Raw genomic sequence first — 19,674 nt, forward strand, 5'->3', positions numbered from 1 at the left:
TATCCATTTTAATTCCATCCATTCCATCTATTCATCAGTTCATCCATTTCATCCGTTGCGTCAATTCTGTCCATTCCATCCAATTCATCCGTTTTGTTAACTTAGTCCATCTCATCTGTTACATCCATTTCATCCGTCACATCCATTTCATCCGTCACATCCATTTCATCCGTCGCATCCATTTCATCCGTCGCATCCACTCCATCCGTTCCATCCGTTCCATCCACTCCATTTATCCATTCCTTTCCCACTATCCATTTCATTCCCTCTGTCCATTCCATCCATCCACACCCATTAAACCGTTCAATCAAATTCCATCTACACCATCCTATCTAGGAATTCCATATACTTATATTCTGTCCATTCCATATGTTGCATTCATCAGTTCCCTATACATACTTTCCAATAATGCCACAAGCGTCCACACATCAATTCCATCCGTTCATTCCGCATGCGTCCATCCATTCCATCTATCCCTTCTATCCGTCCGTCTTTCCCATCTCTTCTGTCCGCCAATTCCATCTATTCCATCCATTCCATCTATCCTTTCCATCCACCCATCCATTCCATCCATCGGTTCTATTAATTTCAACTATTCACTCCATTTCATCCATTCCATCCATTCCATATACATATCTTCCATTCATTCAACATGCATCTGTGCCATACATTCGATCCATTTATTTCACATGTATCCATTTATTTTACATGCGCCGTCCATTCCATTCATTCCATCCTTTTCATCTTTTCCACCCATTCATTCCATCCGTCGTTCTTCCATCTGTCTCTTCCATCCTATCATATCTAATTACACCCAAACCCAAGAGCATGGGTTGGGAGGAGCTGATAATCGTGTTCATCAGGACAACAGCAAGCCAGTATTCTACAGTTAATGTACAAACGCATGTATACATGAATTGAAATCCATTCATAGGCTTGTTTGAGTATAGGCAGTCAAACACTCTTCATGTTGACTCATTGCAATCCACCTTGTGTTATGTTATATCCAGTGGAGAAATTAAGAATTAATCACAGAGACAGCCTCCACTGCAGCCAGCAGATAATTGAAGAATATATCTCCATAATTAATAGATGTAGCTTAGAAACGCATCCTCATAGCCATATAGATCATGCCCCAGGACGATAGTATACTGAAACATCCATCTTCCATAGCTTAAAAAAGCCAGTGTCACTCGACCAGGTTAGAAAGTCTCCAATCTCAAACCGATTAGGACCGGGCTGCCAGGAGCTAAAACGCTGTGTTAGTCAGTTTGTATGTGGTATATGTATGTGGTGATTTTGAATACATATCTTTTTTTACTCTGGAACCATCAGTACGTTCAAGGGGTTACTTTGTGGTGAATGGTAGTTGTGCCTGTTTTGTCCATGATGATCTTAGGTTCGCCCTAATGAAAAATGATATCTAGTTTTTAGATAGGGCCTCATGATACATTTCTCCTGCTTCTTCAAGCTGTAATCACTGCTTTTCTTATTACCAAATGTAACTGTACTCAATTTCTCAATCTCTGAAGGATGAAGGGCTGAATCCGCCCTGCTGGGATTCGAACATGCAACTGCAAGTTTCACACAGATATCCAAAACTAGCAGTTAACCTTTTCAGCTAACTGAACATAAAAACGATAGAAATTGGCGCCCAACCACTGCTTGAAATTTGCAACACGCCGGAATAGAAAAAAACGACCACATCTTAATGTCAGAAAGAGTTCACCGTCTGTGCCACCCCCTTTGATCAACCTGAGGAGCCAGCCCAGTGAAACACTGAGCGCTCCCTCAGCTGCTTTTTCCAGCTCAGGGGGTGTTGCTGGGTTGACTGAACTGCCTCCAGCCGGACGTGCTCAATGAGCCATGCAAGGCTGGCAACGCTTTGCTTCGCCAGCCTTGCGTAGCTCATTGGAAATGCTGGCTGGGGAATTGCGTGTCTGTATGTGCGAGGGGGAGCTCTTACACCTTCTCGCACATACAGACAGAGCAGGCTGGAACAGGGTGTTTCAGCACCCACCCTTAGGTTCCTGCATGCAGGAACCAGGAAGCTGTTGCTTCTCGATTCCTGTTCATGATTCAGGAGATGGAGCGCTGGGGAGGAAACTTCAGGACTGGGGCAGAAAGTAAGTTTATGTTCATTTATTTTGTACTTATTTATGTGTATAGATGCGTGTATGCTTGTGTTATGAGTGAATGTATGATGGGTGCTCGTGTGAACGATACAGTGCTTGCTGTGTGAATGTGTGTGGGTGTGTTTGTGTTGGTCCGTGGAGCTGATTTTGGCAGGCGTGGGGCATCGGGAGGGGGGGGGGTGTTCAACAAAGGCATTTTAAAAAGGCCTTTGTTGCAGAGTCTCCCTACCCACCTGCCAAAATCAGCTCTCCTTCTGCGGCGCGGCGGAGCCCAGGGGACAGGAATGGTATTTTTTTTACTGGACATCAGGGACAGGAATGGTATTCTTTTACTGGACATCTATTATAGATGTCCAGTAAAAAATACCATGCCTGCTCCCTGGGCCCCCAACGCCTCGCATACATACATAAGCATGTTGATTGTGTGGGTGTGGTAGGCGCTGTGAGGCCCTGGGGACAGGGATGGCATCTTTTTACTGGACATCTTTCATAGATGTCCAGTACAAAATACTGTGCCTGCCTCCTGGTCCCCAATTGCAAACTGTTTGGCTTTTTACCCAGTGTTTTTTTTTTTAAGTATGCTGTAAAAGGCAACATACCATTTAACCCATTATTTAAAAACATTCCTGGTGGGAGAACCCCCAAACCCCACTTGATTGGCTGGGGCTCCCTCACTATGCTCGGTTGCTATGGCATATCTGGGAGTGGAGTGGGGCGTGCGCAGGGCCTGTGGGGGGAACAGGGTGGGAAGAGTGCAAGGACATTAATGGGAGAAGGGTGGGGAGAGCCCAGGGTCTGTGGTGGGGTGGGGAAGAGCCCAGGGACTGGGCTAGGAGTGGGATGAAGGAGCCCAGAGACTGTGATCTGAGCAGATTGGGGAGCCCAGGCACTATACTGGGAGTAGGGTGCATTGACAGTGCGCAATAGTTCATAGCCATTTGGACGTACTGTCCATTTGGCATTTCTGGGGGGGGCCCAGCCAAAAAAGTTTGAAGACCACTGCTGTAGACAGTGTGGCAAGGATTTATTATGAACCTGTATGCTGTCGAGAAGTAAACATGGAGTCAAAAGCATCTGAATTAAATGACCCAAGATTCCCATACTATTTCATGCTTCTTTGGTAGGAGGGGTACAATGAAAATTAGGCTTGCATCTCCTCAGTGCCCAGGAGAACATCTGACTCAAGACACAAACTAACACTGGGTATGTCTCGGGTGACACAAAAAAAGGTCTCTAGTGAAACCCATAGAGCGAGGTTGGAGTCTCATAAATACAGGAGAATAACTCTTGCCATGATGACATCTGTGACCCAAGACTCACAGTGGAGGAGTCAGTCAAACCAAATCCCCCTGCGCAGAGTAGAAAGAAGCAGAAGAACACTCTTCCTTGCCAAGTAGACCTGAAAGTCCAAGCTTACATCCAGAACTATCATAGAATCATCTGTTTGAGCGAAGACCGGTCAGAGATATAAGCCTGCCTCTGAAGGAGCCCTGACCATCTGGGATTTCACAACAAAGACACTGGACCTTCAGGTAAAGGACTAATCTGCCAGCACCACTGGAAGGTTACAGGACCGCTCACTTGGGGGGGAGAGATAGTGTCAGGATTCCATCTTTGCCCGCACGGAACAGCACTTGATCCCTCCGGAGACACTGGCTTTTGAGAGTAAGCATTGTGCCATCACACTAGAGGCTGTTACACCAGACGCGGTCTTGTGTTCTTGTAAGATGAAAAAGGGAGCCAGCTGCACAAACCTCTTGCATTACAACTCGGGTTACCTCCTGTAGCCGCTGTCCTGTTATTTCTGTATTTTCCACAGCCTTCCTGGCCATTATTCCTGCTTTCCTGCCTTCTATCTTCATGTTCTTGTTTGTCTCTAGCCACTTCGGGTTTCTCCACCTTTGTTTCCGAATACACTTGATCGGCATCTATGACCAACCCAGGATTTGGCCTGCAGCTAATCTTTATTTTCTAGGTTGGACCAACAGAGGTTTTTTCGTCAAATGCTTTTTGCCTCTGAGGCGTTGCGTACACACTCCCCTTCTCCCTTGGCAGTTCACTGATAATCCTGACATTAACTGACAGGGGAGATTTGCCTTTGCATAATCCCCCTCTCATCTCCTCCACCTGCAGCAAGTAAGGCAGTAAGTGGGATTGAAACTAGAGCCTTACTGCACCAAAATTAGCATCCTGTTACACTACAGGTATGACGGACAGGTACTAGGGAAAGGCCTCAAAATTGAGATCATGCTATACCTAAACCGACCTGTAGTTTACAGACATGAGGTCCAGAAGTGGATTGTAAGCCCCACAGAGACTCCCTGGTCCAATCTATTCTTCTCTTATAGAACCCCAAGAAGGATCCAAAGAAGGCGCTAGAAGGAAATGGAAGGGAATGTGACCAAGTCCCCAGACCTCCTCTTATTGTGGGTAAAGGGATAACCAAGAGGTCTGGTCTATCATCTGCATTAAGAGGTACCAAGGAGTCGTGTAGGGAAGGTCCCCTGGCTAACCATCTTTCAATACATGCAGGAGGCAGGGAATTGCCACATGATTGCCAGTCCAGCACCTACCCCTTTAAGATGTGGTACAGAATGGCTGTTAACTTCACAGTATAAGGGGTTTCTCTGAAGCCAAAACTGAGAAGGGAGTGGTCTCACTTGTACAGGACACTCCTGAGATGGGGTCGGGTCAGGAGTGATATACTTTACCTGGGACATATGTGGCATTTGGGTTGTAGACACATGGTCCCAATGCAAAGCGAACATGCTTCTGTGCATTTAAATAGAGGAGGTGGTTGGAAATTCAAAGATGGTGGACACAGTTTTGCAGGCTGTAGTCCAACAAACATCGAAGACCTCACACCCACAAGGGTCTGCAACTCCCAAGTCTACCCTGTACACCTTGATTCCCTTTAGCCATAGAGGGGCGGAAAGGTGGGGACACAACCCAGTAAAATAAGAGTCTTTTGCCGAATAAGTGTGTGAGAACAGGAGCAGGCTCATTTGATGAAGGCTGGTGAGGAAAACAGTCTGAGCAGAAGACAGGAGGCAGATGGATTGACCCAGGAGTCAGAGGGGAGCAGCAAACAAGCTGGGAGAAAAACCCAGGAGGCAAGGGGCCAGTGTAACGCTCACCTGATTCCCGTTGAGGCGCCGGTCTTGACTGGGCGTATACCGTATCTTCAAAGGTGATGTGTAACACACGGCTGGCTCTTTGGGCTGGACCTCTGTGCACTGTATGTCTGACTCGAAGGGTAAGCTTTTGTCTTTCAGATGCCGGAATGCAGTGTGAAGACCTCCGGAGCGCACGAAGAGTAGGTAAGCCTTTGTCTTTCAGATGTCGGAATGCAGCGCGAGGCGTTGGTGACAGCCGATGGACCAGGTAAGTGAAGAGCTGTCACTGAAGACCGTAATGCTAACCTGTTCTTTCTTGTCTTTATAGGTGTTGCTGAAGACTGGATTCAGGATGGTAAGCCTTTTTCCTTAGGCCCAGGATCAGATGCAGAAGACACGATGAGCGTTCTGCTGCAGAGGATGCAGAATAACGCAAAGCAAGATTCATCCATCGGGTGTGGTTTAAATAGCCTCCTGTAGTGCTTAGGTGTCTCCTTCCACAGCCACGCCTAAGTAAGAAAAGAGTTCCTGCTTTCCAGAAGAGTTCGTGTTCTGAACCTAGGGAGTGGCTCCTGCCCCACCCAACAGGAAAAGTAGTTCCAAACAGAAGAGGATCAGAGGCTCAACTGGCAGGCAAGTAAGCAGCATGGTCTGCTGCAGGTAAGTCCACCCAAGCATTATGAGCCCGGCGCTTCCAGCGCTGGGACTGGGCATATTTATGAGCCTGGTGCCACTGGCGCCAGGACTGGGTCCAAAAGGTCCCAATTGGGACTGGTTGGCACTCGGAACCTGGGTTATGGATCTGCTTCCAAGGGAGTTGGGAAAACCCTGACCTTTTGGAAGCAGAGATCATGACAGCCAGGAGGCAGTAGGCTGGCAAGAGAGAGTCTCGGGGACTGGGGAGCGTTAAGCCCTGAAGGTTGGGAAGAGATGAATCCAGGCGGCCACAGGATGGACTCAGAAATGTACCAGGAAGACCCTGAGGGTCATGGCAAGTAGGAATCAGATGGCTACGGTAAGAAAGAGATAGCAGGCTGCAGGGGAGTACTTGGAGGTTTCGGAAAGATGGACCCAGAAGATGGGAAGTAAGAGACCAAAAGGGCTGGAATGGAAAAGGAAGATCCAGAAGGTTGGAAAGATGAGCACTCAGAAGCTGGAAAAGGAGAGACTCAATGGGAGGTTGGGGAGAAGAGGAAACGCTGCTTAAGAAGGAGCTGGCAATCAATAAGGAGAAATGAAGTACGAAGGAGAGGGAGATGGAGGAAAGGTATACCAAGTTCGTAGAAGAATTATTGACATAGGTGGAGGAGTGGATATACAACCAGAAGGGGAAGAAGGAGGTGATATAAGTGAGGGGAAACTTGGGAGAGCATTAAGGAGTGAAGGAGGAGGTGGTAGAAGAGGAGGAAAGAAGAGAGGGTGGAGGAACATTGGAGAACAAGTGGGAAGAGACAGGTGTGGAAAAGCACTGGAGTAGCTAAGGCATAGGAGTGAGATTTTATAATGTAGCAATAGAACCTGAGGAGAGGAGGCATTACCGGTTGGGTAATGCCCCCGGGGCATGAGTTATCAGCCCAAGCATAGCGAGGGTTTTAACCTGCCCCGGGGCATTGCCTGACCAGTAATTACCCCTCACCCCTCTGAGGGTTCTATTGCTATTGGTACACCCGGAGCTTCGTTTTGTGTCTGCATCTGCGTTTCAATGCAGAGCCAACACAAAATGACCACTGACTGTCAGGAGTCGAAATGGAATGAAAAGACTAGACTTCTTGTTTTGTTCCAAATGGAAACAGCTGGCGGCCATGTTGGTTGTATTGAACACCACTGATTGCCATGCAGTGCTAATCCGTTGTCTCAAAGCATGGGAATTGTAACATAAAATTAAACATTTACACTGAATGGGGCAGATTTAATAGAAAACACACAAAAAACGAAAATAGACAAGAAATATTTAATAAAAGTGCAATACAGATTGCAAGAAATATGACATTGGTTAAAGAGTATAGAAACAGGAAAGTTGAGAGCGCAGTGCCACATCAAGGATGGAGTGTGCTTACTGTGCAACAATTGTGCTCCTGTGCCTACAAATCTGCAAGTACTGCAACAGAGCATTCAGTAAGGTCAGGAAAAACAAATGTACAGACTGAAGCATGAATTCAATTACACATGCACAGCATAGTGAGTGGCTCAGAGTGAGTGTGGACACCTGAAAGATGAAAAAAGGGTGGAAGAGCCTACTGTGAGGCACAGGCAGTGCATTGAGCAGGTGATCATTAGGTGGTATGGTCAAAAATGCATTAAAAAAGTAAATTTGGCTATTGCAGTAATTGTTAAAAAGAACACACAACTAAGGAGAAAACGAAGGACAAGAATAAAACGTGGAAACAGTTTGCAAGGAAGCATCCAATTTGCATAGGAATACAGAGAAAAAACTAAAGTTAAATATGCATTACATTCAGGATTACTGTGGAGGATTATTAAATTTCCATGAAATGTGAAAGAACAGTTAGTGAATTGAGGATTGGAGGAGTTATTACAAAAGGAAGTAGAAGACTAGAGCAAATATTGATGCCCGGTCCACTATGATGCTTGGCTCAATTAATGCTGACCTTGTGAAAGATGAAAAGGCTGAGGACTCCGAGTTTAATTTTACCCCAGTGGACAGGGTTACTATTGAGAAACTTGATGTGCTTAAACCAACAAATCTCCTATTTGATCCCATTCCAGCCTATGTAGCCAAACAACATGCGGAGGAGGTGTTGAGTGAACTTATTCAAAGGTTCATAAATGCGTCCCTGAACTATGGCGATATGCCAGAAGAGCTAAAAAAGTCGTACCATACGCCATTATTAAAAAAAAAAAAAACCTTTGGACCATAAGATTCTGGCTAATTATCGTCCTATTGCGGGGTTACTATGGCCAACTAAGATACTAGAGAAGGTTGTTTCTTTGCAGCTCCAAGACCACCTAGAAGCTAATAGTATCCTAGATATACATCAATATGGCTTTAGGCCCAGTCATGGGACCGAGACTGCACTGCTTACAGTCTGGGACGATATTCTTGAAAGTGCCGACAATGGGGATATTAGCATGTTAATCATGCTTGATCTGTCGGCAGTGTTCGACACAGTGGATTTTACCATTCTTAATGCTAGATTAAGATCACTGGCACGGGTGTCAGAAAAGGCATCCAAATGGTTTAATTCCTTTCTGACTGACAGAAAGCAGCAGGTGAAACTGGGTTATTTTTTGTCAGAAATGTTGACAATATCATCCAGAGTTTCACAGGGTTCATCCTTGTCCCCTGTCCTGTTTAATCTGTAAATTCGCCTCTTGTTAGAGATCTTCGCTCGATTTAATCTGCAATTCCACTCATATGCGGATGATACACAGATTTATGTCAGTTTGAGACAACCAGTGGAGGCAGTTTGAGCGCATCCTGAAGTGCGCAGAGGAGATTCGAATCTGGATGCTTGAAAATAAGCTACGACTAAACCCTAATAAGACAGAAATTATTGTGTTTGGTTCAAAATAAAAATTAAAAACCTTTTTTCCTATGAATCCATGTCCTTCTCTCTTTGGAATTGCATCTAAGCATTCAGACTCAGTTAAAAGCTTGGGCTGTATCTGGCAATCGAATATGGGTTTAAATCTCCATGTAAACCAGATAATAAAATCAGTGCATTTTCAACTAAAGATACTGAATCCCCTTCTCCCCCTTATCATAGAGTGGGATTGATCAATTGTGATTGGGACTCTGGTTAATGCCAGGCTGGATTATTGCAATGGGCTTTTGGTGGGCTGTCCAAAATACCAGCTGCAATGCCTCGCAGTGGCTCGAAACTCTGCAGTTCGATTGATCTTCTCACTACCCTGGAAAGAATCGATCTCAGAATCTCGTAGGAAGCTTCACTGGTTGTCAATCCACCAACGTATAAGGTTCAAGCTACTATTTTTAGTCTTTAAGTCCTTATGGGGCTTGGCACCGGTATATTTAGCTGAAAAGATCAAAATCTACAATCCCTCAAGACCACTAAGATCATTAAGTCAAGACCTTTTGGTAGTTCCACCTTCAAAATCCACCAGGGGTGACAGAAGGTTTTCAACGGCTGGGCCTTGGGCTTGGAATGAGCTGCCGGTCCATTTGTGGAAAATAAAATCATTGACTCTGTTTAGAAAGCAGCTAAAAACACACCTATTTGAATAATTGGTAATATGAATTGGTGCCTTGTATGACACTCAATTATCTGATAGAATCTGTGCCTAGATGTGGCTTCCCACTTGATTCCCTCGGGATCTGCGCTAAACAAATACAAATTCACAATTCACAGAAGATGAAATAGTAAGGAAAGTAGAATTGGAAGGAAGGGTAAAGTTACATGGAGGATACATGGAATGACAATAGTAGGAGAAGGTGAACCGGCATGATGTAGTATCGAAGACCATTTATGCATGGGGTTTCCAATAGCTATCAATAGAAGAGGCACCCGGTGACCGTCATAATTTGACGTGCTTCCAATCCAGCGTTGGCCAAAAATTGGACAGATGTGGCCAGAATCGAATAGTTAGTGTACATAGTTGGCAGGTTTGCATGTTTGCAGATTTTGGGCATGAAATTACCAAGAGTATTCTTCCCTAGAGGACGGTTGGTGTACCAGGTATTTTCAGTAGTACATTCTTTAGATTTAATGCAACGGGCCATGACAAAGAAGCAAAGAGCACCTAGTGGTAGTTAGGAAATATAATAGAGAAGAGATTTGACAGGACAGTCAGGATCATTGGGGGCTTCATACATTTGCCCTCGCAAGTCACTTCAGTTGTGTTCGAACAAAGGGTGATGGTTTTTCGTGACAGGACATAGTGGCATATTGCCTTCCATTTTCGTCAGTTAAAATCTGAAAGTCATTAGCATTAACCAGACGTTGACCTTCTCTTCCACGTCGAGCGTAGTGCAGTTGAATATCGAACCCGACTTTGAACTGCAAAGTGATGGGATTATTTATATTGAAAACACCAGAAATTTTAAGAAGGTGCATATCATTGGGGGCAATATGTGCTTTGTGAATACATAAGTCTTTACCTTTATGGCAGCGACGTTTAATGGCACTGATGAAAACATTGTTGGCACTGATAAAATGTTCATTGCCCATAATGGTAATTTTGAGTGTGAATGGAGGATTGTTCAAGTGTCGATTACTTCCAGAGCGCAGAGGTATTAGAGCAAACTCTAATATCTCTGGCTCTGGAACTAATCTACAGAATGTCAAAAGGTTGACATTCTGCACTGGATATATTACAGACTTTTGCATAAAAATTGCATTAATTGGTGGCAAGTGTTGTGTAAGATATTCGTTTTCAAAAACTGGACAGTACCCCTTCTGAATTAGCCAACGTGTAAAATGATCAACAGCCCATTTAGTGGCAGATTGTGTTTTAATTTCAGCTTTATTCATTTCAATTTCATCCAATTCACACGCATTATCATTAGCATGTCTGTGGACCTTAAGCATGGAGGAGAGTTCATTGTAAGCTGGAACTGTAGATGAACATGAAGGTATGTCTTCAATTTTCACTTGGATGTCTTCTAGCCACTTCTCTACAGTCATTTCACCAATGAGACTGAAATTCACTTTTAGAAAGACAAAGTTTTCCTGTTATTGTTTGACAGACAAGTCATTAGATGTAGATGCCGCCTCCATAATAGATTGGAACACTAGATGGCATGATCTGTGTCAGCAGGAACCGTTAATGGTAAAGTGCTATAAAGCCCACAGGACATTCAACGCTGTGAAGAAGTGGAGCATAGCGCACAATCACAAAGGGATACTTGTGGATAAAAGTGGCGAGCAGACAACAAGAATATGCAGCGGCTTCGTAGGACGCTGTACGCAGTGAATTTGGACAATTGTACATGTATGCTGTGTATCTAAAATGGAGGATGGGGAAGAAGAATAAAGAACCTTGTGTGTTCTACAGAAAGTTAGAGCCGCGCGCGAGTTCAACACAGGAGCACTGAGGCAAGAATGTCTTTCCCTTGCAGGTAAGGACTGGGCAAGGGCCAATCATGTCGCTGCATAAAACACGATTGTCCCTCGCCAGGTACTAATGAGTGAGAGAAGGAGATTACTAGTAATGAGAAGAGGAAAATAGACTCTAAATCCCCAAGGGTCACCCCCTCAGAGGAGTTGGGGGATGAAGTTTTGGGTATACATTGAAGTACAAGAGGAGTTTAGAAGAGGATGAAGCAGTGAGGGGCACATTATCCCTGTGGATGCCTTCTGTCCTCCAAAAGCTCCAGGCATGAGTTGCAGGCCAACTTCTACATGATGCTGAATACCGGACGAGAGAGCCTGCTCCCATCATGATTGAATGAATTGAATTGTGAGGGGCTTTTGCTTTTTGGGGCTCTTTGTTTTGGGAAACAAGAAGTTACTTCACCTTTTAGTTGTATGTGTTAAACTGCTGGGGAAAACCAGTACACTTAGCAAGAACTGGATAACCTTTGGTTAAGGCACTGTTATTGTTCCCTGAATGGCATTACGATTGAGTTTTCACAAAGGACTACTCACATGCTGGAGAGCACACCATCCTGTTGGGTTAGGCACTACCAATTTGTTATTTTGACCTTAAATTGTGCACAATCCTGAATAAAACATCTGAGAAAAAAACTCTTATCGGGCCATTTTGTTGGTCAATCAATGTCAACCATGTGACTGTCACCAGCGACCAGGATGGGATGAGGAAAAGGAATGCATGTTAGCAGCACTCAGTTCATTAAACGGCCACAGCGCCCAAAGGATGTAAACTGGTTAACAGTTCCTCACCCTTGTTGAACCAGAAATTCCTCTGCTGCAGTCGATTGATTGATTGTTGATTTGTATAGCGCGTATACACACTGTGTTTCAAAGCGCTTCAAGAAGGGAGGGAAACATGGGAGAATACAGTTACATTCTTACAGGTCCTTGAAACAAATCAGAATGTGAAAAATAACTTTCATATAACAGATGGTGTCCAGTCAAAGGATCGAAAAAGAAGGATTGAATGCCCTTTTTTTTTTAAACCAAAAGGACCGGAAAAAAAAGTTTTGAATGCTTTTATATGTATTTATATATTTTTTAGTTTAGTGTGCATAAAAGATTTTTTAAAAAGGAAATCGGGGGTCTGAGGGGGGAACCCACCCCCCCCCCCCCAATAAAAAAGAAAAGAAAAGAAAAGCATTCAAAACTTTTTTTCGGCACTTTTGGTGTTGAAAAAAAGGCATTCGATCCTTTTGTTTTCGATCCTTTCACCTACAACCATAACAGATAGTACAAGTGCATGGAACAATAAGGGGGAGGAGGGGAGGGGAACTATATTTTTTAGTTTAGTGTGCATAAAAGATTTTTTAAAAAGGAAATCGGGGGTTTGGAGGGGGGAACCCCCCCCCCAATAAAAAAGAAAAGAAAAGCATTCAAAACTTTTTTCGGCACTTTTGGTGTTGAAAAAAAGGCATTCGATCCTTTTGTTTTCGATCCTTTCACCTACAACCATAACAGATAGTACAAGTGCATGGAACAATAAGGGGGAGGAGGGGAAGGAGGAAAAAAAGGACACAAGAATAGCAGTAACATTACTATGCCTGACGACAATTGTTGCAGTGTATGAATGACAAGAGGAGGGATGGGGGTGAGGGGAAGTGGATAGAAGGGATAAGGAGAGGGACAAAACAAGTGGCTAACTTAAAAAGGTCAATCACTATTCAAGGTAGTGCTGGGGAGGGAAAGGGAGGAGAAGACAAAGAGGGAAGGGGGAGACAGATAAGCTGTTATCAGAGGTCAAGGGACAAATGATAAGAGTAAGTGCTAAAATATAAATGAATAGGTGGGGGGAGGGGAGGGCAAGATGGCTGCAAAAAGGCAGGCAGCTACTATTACTATGCCTGATGGCAATTGAGGTAGTGCCGATCTTTCGCAGGACAAAGGGAGGGAAATGAAGGAGGAGAGGGCAGGTGGCTGCAAAAGACAGGCGGTTACGATTACTATGTCAGACAGCAATTGAGGTAGTGCCGGAATTTGACAGAAAGGAGGGAAAGGAAGGGAAGGAGGGCAGGGTAGGATGTGGGAGGGGGAGGAGAAGGGGAGGGGGAGGGCACAGGGCACTAAAAGGTGAGCAGGGGGTGAGTGGGAGGAAGAGAGACACTCACAGGGGGCAAGGGGGAGAGGGGGGCTCGGAGACACTAAAGAGGGACAGGGGGGCTCAGACACTCAAGGGGTGGATTGGGGATAGTTGCAGACACTCAGGGGGTCAAGGGGTCGGTGGGGATGATATTAAGATGGGGGACATCATCTTGATATTAAGATGACAAGATAACTGCAGCCGTGATTGAGAAAGAAAGTCATGGTGGGATTGTGCAGATTAACTGCCAGAAGAGCCCAGCCTCAGCCCAAGAGGAATCGAGCTCCCACATCACTATTACCATCCACATGAAGCTCCTAGCAGGACTGTAGAACTTCAGGGCAGCCCGGTGCATGCCATTGGTCCAGGGCATTGCTCCGAGGGGAACCACAGTTTAAAACCCATCCTTATTTAAGAGTGTCCATAATTCCTCACAGCTTTTGTTTCTATAGAACCTAGCCATTTGTGGCCATTTGGAGCTAAGGGAATGAATAGAAGAGAGCAAATACACTCTGGTCACACAATATCGTTACAGCAAGGCCTTAAAGTGTGATCAGCCATGAGCCAGCGGGACCACTGGCATCACTGGGCCATATCACACAAAAAGGTACCATATTGTCACTGCATACAATCCTTATAATGGGCAATTGTCATTTTGGAGGGTTGTCCTTCAGTTAATTTTTATTTTGACTTAGCTAGCCTTCAATACATTACTGTACAACTTTACCTCTGAATTAATGTATCTCCCATTGAAACCTCTGTATCCTGCTTGGACCTTAATGAAATGGACCATGAATTACTACATCACCTGTAATAGCAGTCAAAAGCACACAGAAGCGGTGCATACATGATTTACGGACATCAGACTGCTCCCACATCTTGCATAAGGGAATTCTCCCTCATAGAGTGGCCATACAGGTATGGCCCTTCCTGTGTTGGTTTTCAGTTCGTCGTCCCTATTCCCCCCCAGCCCCCACCCCAGCCATCTCTCTTGGGGTTTCCCTACATTCACCTTCTTTACACAGCCAATCCTTGACTCTGTCATTTCTGATAGTTGGATTGGCAGTCTCGATTTGCAATGAGCGCCTAATAATCTGTACCTGACGATTCTGGTCTCCACACTTCAAGGGCTTCCAAAGCTCACCCCAGGGCCATCACCTAATGTGTCTACTCATTCTAGTATTGCCATCACTGGAAAAGTGCTCATTACCGCGAGAAATATTGTCTTCCCTCTTTCATGATCAGCTTTCATTTGATCCCCTGTCTACCATTGCAGATGCGTGACCACATTCCCTTTACCTTCCCAGTATGTTAGTTGTGTGTATATCTTCCTTTATTCTTCCTCCATATGTTACAATCTGGTTACCCTGGATGGGGACACAATACACCAATTTCTTGAATAAGGTATCAGCACCATCAGACCTCTTTGGTGACGATTGACTCAGTATAAAAGCTTTATAAGAAATGTAAGGGTGTGAAAGGAAGAGACCAACACCCAGGTGGCATGGTTTTGGGCAAATACTTTTATTCTTTAAAGAAGGTAAAGAGAAAACCATATATTTCCCTAACTCTGAGGGGTTTCCCTATCTAAAATAAAGCTCTAAGTAAAATGTCAGACTATCTGGAAATAAAAAGTCCACCTTCCAGTGTCAAAATCCTACTTCTATACCTTATACTTGAAAACAAACTAAAGTGTTTTACTGTCATCTTGGCCCAGAAGGATGACTCCCTTCCTCTGGACACGTACAGTTCTGTATACTTGGCAGTTCAACTAAGTAGGGGGAATGTCTTCCTTCCCCTGGCCTTTGTTATGCCCCTGATGAGCCCCTCCAGTGATTTACTTGGACAGGCCTGGTCTTCGACCTTACCAGGTACTGCCACTACGAAGAGTGCTTGGTTGGGTCCTTGACCCCTGTGTATGCTTGATTGATTCTTCACAGTATCCCTGGTCCACTACCCTGCGAGGAGGAAGTGTCTCTCCTTCAGAGGGCCCTTGTCCCTGTTGTTATGATTTCCTATTCTTGGGTCCCAGATCCCTTCACTTTGGTTTCTCTTTCTCAGGTCCTCTACCCCTTCACACTGGATTCTTGGGTCCCAGACCCCTGTCTCTGTGTTTCTCTTTCTCGGTTCCCAGACCTCTGTATCTGGGTTTCACTTGCTCGGGTCCCAGACCCCTTTATATTGGCTTCTCACGTTCCCTTGAGGTCCCTGGGCTGCCCTGTACCTTCTGTATGGGCTCCCGGTCTCTGAACTAATTCTCAGGGCGCCTCGCGTCTTCCAACGGTTCTTCTGCCTTTTTTTTTCTGTTTGCATGTCACTGTACATTGCTCCCGAGAACTTCCTGGGAGCCCGGCTGCGCGCACCTGCTGGACCGTCCTCCTCAGCGCTCTTTCTCATAGGGTGCCACAGCCTCTTCCAGCCTTCGGTCTTCAGTCTTCTTCCAAGCAGGTAGGGACGCCGTCTCTCCTTCTGCCATGTCCCGGTCAGTACCTGCGGGTTCAGCTGTTCCATCTGGGCATTGGTTGCCTTGCTCGCTTTGCCTCCGGGGAGGGACTGACAATGATGTTAGCCCTTCTTCTCTTTTTAATTTCCACGGAACACAAAAGCTAGACTGCTCAATGAGATGGTCTTGTGAGTTCTTTCTGGTGCAGAACTTCTTGCTCGTCTCAGTATATTGATGTGACAGTTCAGTGGAATCGTCCTGATCTTCCTGGTCTAAGTATATAGATGGAATAGTTCAATGGAGTCGGCCCTAATCTTCCTCGTCCCAGTACAAGTGGTACGATTGCATAGATACATGGGGGAACTCAGGTGATCAGAGGAAAGAAAAGGAGAGGGAAGAAAGGTGGGTGAGGGTGTACTATACCACAGTATCCCATGATGTCCTCCCTGTATCCCAGAGGGGGAATCCCTCCCCATGAGATCCACCCGCTGAGTACCATCCCCAGGACGACTATCTAGTAGCACCCTCACTTCCCTGGCCTCATGGAAAAGGTCTCCCTTGAATTCCTGCAACACTGACAAAGCAAAGCATCGTGGCATTTTGGAAAACGTTCTGTAATCTTTTTCAACAGATGTGTTAATTAGCTCTTGCCCCTTTGTACTATCATAGCTTGAAAAGTTAAAATATGGCTGATACTGAAGTAAACACATCTCACAGCAGGTCTTGTCTGTGTTTCTGCAAACCTTTGCTATTATGCCTTTTGAAGTGCATTACATTTTGACAAGCATGACCAAATCTTGCACATGTTTTTTTGTTTGTGTTTCTTTAACATGCCTTGCTTTGATTTCTTTGTCCCCTTAGCGCCCTACAGCCTTGGCTAAAATTCTTGGTGTATTTCGAATTGGTTACAAGAACTCTCAGAATAACACAGAGAAGAAGTTGGACTTGCTAGTTATGGAGAACCTTTTCTACGGGAGGAAAATGGCCCAGGTGAGTGCATCAAAACCATCATTAATCACTTTGAAGAGGCGAATGCAGGGAAGTATAAACGTGAGCATATTTTATATAACAACCCGCACTAACACTATCATCTCCCTAGTCCTTTAGCAACTGCCATTTTTTAACTACATTGAATCACGCAGATGGCCATTCTAGATGGCTGGCTTCATCACATATTCCTTACACTGCATTGCAAGTCTGCTCACAAATGGCAAAATATCTCTTCAATGGATTGCTTTTCTCCCGTGGATTTGTCATCATGATAGATATCCATCTCTAGCTTTGCGGTTCGGAAAACTCTTCGATTTGGGGCGGGGGGTGTAGTGGACCTTGACACGGCCATCGATCCATCTTGTCTGGCTCTCAATCGTCAGTTCCGGGCGTGAAGTCTGGTGTCGTATATATACCACGTTACTACGTCCCATGAATCAGTTCCTTTTTTCAACGCGCTTGCATGCTGCATCAGGAACGTGACTTGAGTTTACTCAATGTTATTATTGTACTTTGCACACTTCTTTCTTTGAAAACCTTGACGTAATGTCGTCCCCCAGGGTTTTGGGCTTCAAGCGATGCTGCAATTGCGAGACCAAAATGTCTATGACCGACCCGCATGACGTCTGTCTATGGTGTCTGGGTGCTAGTTACGACACAGAGGCCTGGGTGTCGTGTGTAAAGATGCAGCCGAAATCCCTGCGTAAGAGGGCTGGGAAACTGGCTTTGGCCGACCTGTTGCCAAGTCTCCGGCGTGGTTACTTGTCTGCTCCTCAGAGGCTGAGACTGAGGAGCCCACCCCCATCAAGGGTAAAGACCAACATCGTAAGAAGACCAAGAAACGGTGCCATTCCAGGAGCCATTCCTCCTAGTCTTCCCCGCCGAAGAAGAAGCGGCACCACTGCCATTGACACAAGTCCAGCGCATCGTCGGAACGAGGTAAGCCCTCAGCGGGCTGACCACTCGAGAGAAGTGGGAGAGTTTTAAGACCTCTGTTAGCTATGGTTAAGATGCAAGCGGCAGAAGGTACGGCTCCGGCCCCCGGCCAGCACACTTTGGCTGCGAAAGTGGCGCTAGGTGCTCCCGGCCTCAAGCCAGCCACTCCGTCAACATTGTCTGCATCGAAAGCATCTTAGGGTGTTACTCCCATCAGGAATAAGTCGCTGGAAGGCCGTAGACCCGAGGCTTCCGACGTCTCTCGTTTGCCCGAACCTCCCTCGGCGCTGAAAGTACCCTCGGCATTGAAAGCGTCGACTTCGAATATATTCTCAAGCCTTCAGCGCCGACACTCGGCGATGGTTCCTTTGTGCCACTGTCGACATCGGCTTCTTAGATTCCATGCCTTCTATTTTCAGAGTCAAGGAACAGGATGACCCTGAGGACACGGTCGGCCGGGAGTTGACACCCTGGGGTCAAAGGCGTCCTCTGCCCCTCCTCAGGAGTACGACATTTTGGATGAGAGTCCCACAGTTGAGAAAAATTATGCCTTTTAAACCAGCCATTGCAAACCCTTTAGCCTCCCTATTGCTGCACCCTTATATCATTCTCCCTGTGAATGCCAATTTCACAAGGAATTATAGGCCAGCAATTGGAGATCCTTCTTTCTTCGCCACACATCCTTCTTCGGAAGTATTGCAGATTCAGGCTGCCAATGTTTCCGCAAGGCCCACGGCATCCACCTCTAATCTGCCTACGGACAGAGAGGGGGGGAATAAATGTGACGCTTTGGCCAGAAAGGTATTCACATCTGGTAGCATGGCGCTCAAAGCCACTAATGTGGTGTGTGGTTTCACCAAATACTCGTTTGGCTTATGCAAAGCAGTACAACATGCTGCTGAGTACGTCCCTGAGGGTGCCATGCAGGATGGCTTTTTACAGCTGGTGGTGGATTGGAAGGAGGTAGCCATACAGTTGTTGCAGACGGGCGTTGACGTAGCAGACTGTGTTGGCAGAGCAATGGGTTCAGCTGTTGTGATGAGACGCCAAGCTTACCTTAACACTTCTGGATTCTCCCCAAATGTCCAATAGAGGTTGCTGGACATGCCCTTTGAAGGTGGCATGCTTTCTGGGCAGAAATCAGATGAATCCTTGGAGAAATTGAAGGAGTCAAAATTGGCTGCTAAATCTTTGGGCCTAGTGGTGCAGCCGGCCAAACCTGCCTTCATCTTCGCCTCCAGGGGCAGAGGCTATAGACATTTCCGTGCCCTTTGGCAAGAAGTCGCAGCTCCTGCAAACCAGGCAAGGGCAGAGGTGCTTCTTGCGTCCCGGAAAAGTTAGAGGGGCCTCTAGAGGCCAACAGGCAGTGGCAGGGTCACCTGTGACCTCTAAGATGCTTTGATTTTAACCTCCCACGATGCACCGGTGGGTGGACGGTTGGCAGGGCATTGGCCCTAGTGGCAGGAAATAACTTCTGACGCCTGGGCCCTGCAGCAGATTCAGTGGGGTTATTGTCTGCCTTTCATGAAGAGGCCTCCAGACAGACCTCAACCCCCCCCACCCTCCCTGATCCAACCGGACAAGAGCTCCAGGAAGAACTGAGAGCGCTGTTGTCGAAGGGTGCTGTGGAAGAGGTAATTCCCGATCAGAGATGGTCGGGTTGGTATTCCTGTTACTTCCTGGTGCCCAAGAAGGAGTAGATCTCTGTCCCATTCTGGACCTCAGAGCCTTGAACAAGTTCCTGAGGAAGGACAAATTCAGGATGGTGATGCTGAGAGAGTTTCTCCATGCTCTGGAACTGCAGGACTGGCGTCAATAGACCTACAGGACGCTTATTTCCATGTGCTTATACACCAAAAGCACAGGAAGTTCCTAAGTTTTCTCATTGGCGACAAGCACT

At 45.9% G+C, this 19,674-nt stretch overlaps 1 protein-coding gene across 6 annotated transcripts in view; it reads left to right on the top strand.

Moving 5' to 3' along the window:
- Positions 1-19,674, top strand: part of PIKFYVE (phosphoinositide kinase, FYVE-type zinc finger containing) — a 1,728,392-nt gene that overhangs the window by 1,572,144 nt on the left and 136,574 nt on the right. For all 6 annotated transcript variants that reach the window (XM_069615606.1, XM_069615608.1, XM_069615605.1 and 3 more), the window contains one exon: positions 16,710-16,838. In XM_069615606.1, the coding sequence (XP_069471707.1) occupies positions 16,710-16,838 (129 nt within the window). The remainder of the gene's footprint in view (positions 1-16,709; positions 16,839-19,674) is intronic.

Source organism: Ambystoma mexicanum, chromosome 9 (genome assembly GCF_040938575.1).
Source record: "Ambystoma mexicanum isolate Mex_15411 chromosome 9, UKY_AmexF1_1, whole genome shotgun sequence".
In the NCBI taxonomy this organism is placed as follows: Eukaryota; Metazoa; Chordata; class Amphibia; order Caudata; family Ambystomatidae; genus Ambystoma; species Ambystoma mexicanum.